Source organism: Sinocyclocheilus rhinocerous, unplaced genomic scaffold (assembly GCF_001515625.1).
Source record: "Sinocyclocheilus rhinocerous isolate Xijiao unplaced genomic scaffold, SAMN03320098_v1.1 scaffold1481, whole genome shotgun sequence".
NCBI classification, from domain to species: Eukaryota; Metazoa; Chordata; class Actinopteri; order Cypriniformes; family Cyprinidae; genus Sinocyclocheilus; species Sinocyclocheilus rhinocerous.
In genome coordinates, this window is record NW_015666559.1 from 37448 (window position 1) to 41212 (window position 3765).

The 3765-nt window shown below is 36.2% G+C and overlaps 1 protein-coding gene across 1 annotated transcript in view; it reads left to right on the plus strand.

The window, feature by feature from the left end:
- Positions 1-3765, plus strand: part of LOC107732764 (guanylate-binding protein 1-like) — a 29265-nt gene extending 25500 nt beyond the window's left edge. The window contains exons 7-9 of the mRNA XM_016544187.1: positions 1379-1591; positions 1692-1794; positions 3174-3765. Coding sequence (XP_016399673.1) covers positions 1379-1591; positions 1692-1794; positions 3174-3616 — 759 coding nt within the window. The 3' untranslated portion in view covers positions 3617-3765. The remainder of the gene's footprint in view (positions 1-1378; positions 1592-1691; positions 1795-3173) is intronic.

A 3765-nucleotide genomic window follows, 5' to 3' on the forward strand; every position in this document is an offset into this window, starting at 1 on the left:
TCACTCCCATCCGGGTCACGGCACCAATGTAACCCCTCTCTCCCGGGTCCTCACCGTCACTCCTCGTTCTTGTTCCAAGTGGGTCTCCGGCATGGGAGGCGGACGCACTAACAAGGAGGCTAAAGACTGCAGCCACTAGCGTTAGTCACTAGTGCATCTCTTGAGATCAGGGGAGTGGGGTTTTACCTGCACAGCAGCTACTCGCTGGCCTCCGTTACACATGGTTAGTGAAAAACTAAAATTTAAAGTAAAAGAAGATATTATTTTATTAATAGTTGTGAAAAAAAAACATATTACTAGTATTCCTAATGTCTTCATTATGCAGAAGATTTAACCAATCAATCTGCTGAAGGGCATTTTCAAAGTTATTAATAAAATGTTTTGCAATTCTCAGATGATTATATTTTGTTTTAACTGTACTACCAAAACGTTTTCTAGTAAGTTTCCGTGGCAATAATGTGATATGATCAGATATTCCCATGATTATATGTTTTTATTATTCTCTCTGGCCTATTTGTAAACATCAATTCTATTTGTGTCTGAGAGGAACTGGTCACTCTTGTTGGCCCTTTCACTAGTTTGGTAAGATTTAATTTATCTACAATTTCTTTAAGTTTTTTCCTATCTGATTTATTATCCCAGTTTATATTAAAATCACCCATAACTATTAGTTCTTTTTTTTCTGGTCACATACCTTAAGGATTTTATGTAGATGTTCATAAAACTATTATCAGTTGATGGTGGTCTGTATAGACAAATTATATTAAATGACATTTCTGATGACAGTGATGTTCTCAAACCAATGCATTCCAGTTCTGTTTGATGCGACCATTCAATAAGGCATTTGATTGACTCTTTAATATAGACCAACAGACTGCCCCCTTTACCTTTATTTCTATCCCTCCTAAACACATTATATCCAGAAATATTTAATGCAGCCGTTTGGGGAAGATTTTGTTAACCATGTTTCCGAAATACCAAGAAAGCCCAAGTTTGAACCAGTCAATACATTTTCCAATTGGTTACTTTTTGAAACAACACTGCAGATATTTAAATGCCTAATATTCCCTTTGGTTTGTAGCATGAATCCCATATCATTTTTGCATGATTAAGAGTTTGAAAGAAGTTCATTCTTTGGAATTTCTTGATCGCTGGATTTATGCAATTTTGTTTTTGTTTATGTACAACAATCTGTCTGTCAGATCTTCTCAAATTAGTAGTCTCTAAAGCATGGTGCACAGTCTCATCCTGCTCATCTTGACTCAAAGCTAAGAGCACACTCGTTGTCGGATCGGATGAAGTGAGAGATAACACATCATCAGTATTCAGCAGCTTGTATACCTCTCTACCACTGACATGCTACATGTTCTGTTTTTAGGAAAAGATTATTAAACTCTTTGATGGATACCTGAGCCAAAACGAACAAGCTTCAAAGAAACGATGTGAGGAAATCCTGTCATCCCTCTCTGCACCAATGATGGAAAAACTCAAGCAGGGCTTCTATACCAAACCTGGTGGCTATGATCTCTTCTGCAAAGATCTGGAGGACATTGGGAAGAAATATAACAGCCAGGCCAATAAAGAAGTCAAGGTTATGCCCATATTAGACAACATCACACGACATGACCACTTTCATCATCCTCGTCTTTGCCATAATTATCCATTTTTTCTGTACGTGCGTTTGTCAATAGGCTGAAGAGGTCCTAGAGGAGTTCCTGAAGCAGAAGTCTGTGGATTCTAACGCCATTCTGCAGGCTGACAAGAAACCGACTGAGAAGGAGAAAAAGATTAAGAGTGAGAATTTTAAGTCATAAAATCCCAATTTCCCTGTTTGTAAATTCTTCCTAGGTTCCTTGTGAAAAATGGTGCTCAAGGGTTTAGGTACTTGTGAGAGTGTTTCTGCACAATGAAGGACTCAGAGAAGTTTAAAGAAGTTTAAAACACAGCTACAGATAATCTTATTCAGATAGCATCTGCAGTCCAGGGTTTAGGTTCCAGAGGGGCTACCTATACCATTATCATTGGAAATACAGATCAGTGAGATCAAGACCAATACTAGGAACTCTTCAGTCTCTGTTTTATTGGTTTTAAATCAGTTCTAACTTATAAGGCCAGAAATACATTATCAGATGTTGCATTAAATATGTTTTTAATGTTATTGAAAGAGTGCATTTTAGATGAAAATAAATGCTTCTAGTAAAATATCCCAGTTAACCCTCTGGTATTGTTCATTTGGGAGTCAACACTTGTGTTGTTTGCGGCCTAAACTGACCAGAGGCCATAATCGTGTAATTATTTTATTTGTGTGAAATGAATGTAGTATATTTCAATTCAATGTTATAAAGTAATGTTCATATCTAAATTATGGAGTATTTTCTGTATAAAATGTAAAAAAACTAATATTGTATATAATTTTTCAATTAATGCAGTATTTAAGTTACAAATAATTAAATGGATTTTAAATACTTTTGCTCTGAGGCAGATTTGTTCCACCTTGTGGGGAAAAAAAGTAAAGAAATTAATCTGTAATACCATGGTGTAATACATATGCCTTTATAGCCATACAGATTCAGTGCTGTGCATTCCTTAGTTACTGAGCAGTGTTTTCAGGGATAATTGCTTAAGTTTTGGATCTGAATATATATTTAGCCATAATCAAATATTACTTTGTTAAAATTTGAAGTTCTTGTTTTAAATATTTATTTGAAAAAATTTAAAAGTGCTAGTTTTGCATTGTGATTACAGTAAAACCTGAGCATTGTGTTAGAATGAGAATGCACAGCAAATATTTTGTTAGCCATAATTTGATTCAAAATGTATTAAAAGCAAAATAAAAACAAGAATGGATAGTGATCAATTTAACTTAATTTTTTTACATAATCATTTTTTCAATGGAAGGCAGTTTTTTAGTTCTTTTACAGAATTCTGAGAACAGTAACAGATTATGAACAGCAAACTAAACTAAAAACAAACAATTACCAAACAGTAAATGGAAAATAATGTTTGAATGTCACAATGTCATTTTCCCATTTTGATTTTATTTCGGAGATTCTCTGAAACTCTACATGGAGCTTCTTGTCCAGTGTGTGACCAGTTTTACAGTGAAATAGAGCCCTTAAATATATCATGGTTTGAGTCTCTTCTCTGTCTCTGAAGCATCTGTTTTATTTCAGAGGAAAAAGAGAAAGCAGCCCTCCTGGAGCAGGAAATTAAAGCTAGAGATGAGAAGCAGCGACAACTAGAAGAGAAGATGGAAGCAGAGAGACAGAGTAATGAAGAGAGGATGAGACAGATGAAGGAGAAGATGGATGAGGAGATGAAGCTTCAGAGAGAGGAGGCTGAGCGTGCCATGGACAGTAAACTGAGGGAGCAGGCTGATCTGCAGGAGAAGGGCTTTAAGGAGAAGGCAGACAGGATGAGCCAAGAGATTGAAGAGTTCAAGAGAAGGAGCACTGAAGCCGAAAGTAACAGAGCTAGAGAGTTTGCAGCAATTTTAGAAAACTCCAGCAGGAAACATGAGGAGTTTATGGCTATGATGCAGCAGCAGCACAGAGAACACATGATGGCAATGCAGAAGACGAATGCAGACTACTCAGGCGGCTGTAGCATCATGTGAAATGCCTCGACTCAGTGATCCTCATTGAACAGGAAATTACCATTTCACTTCAAAAGCTTGTCTAGTCTGGCCTATGGCTCTGATCCATCATTATTGCATGTTTATTTGAGTATTGCTAATTGATTATAAAATAAATTCTTCATGCGTTA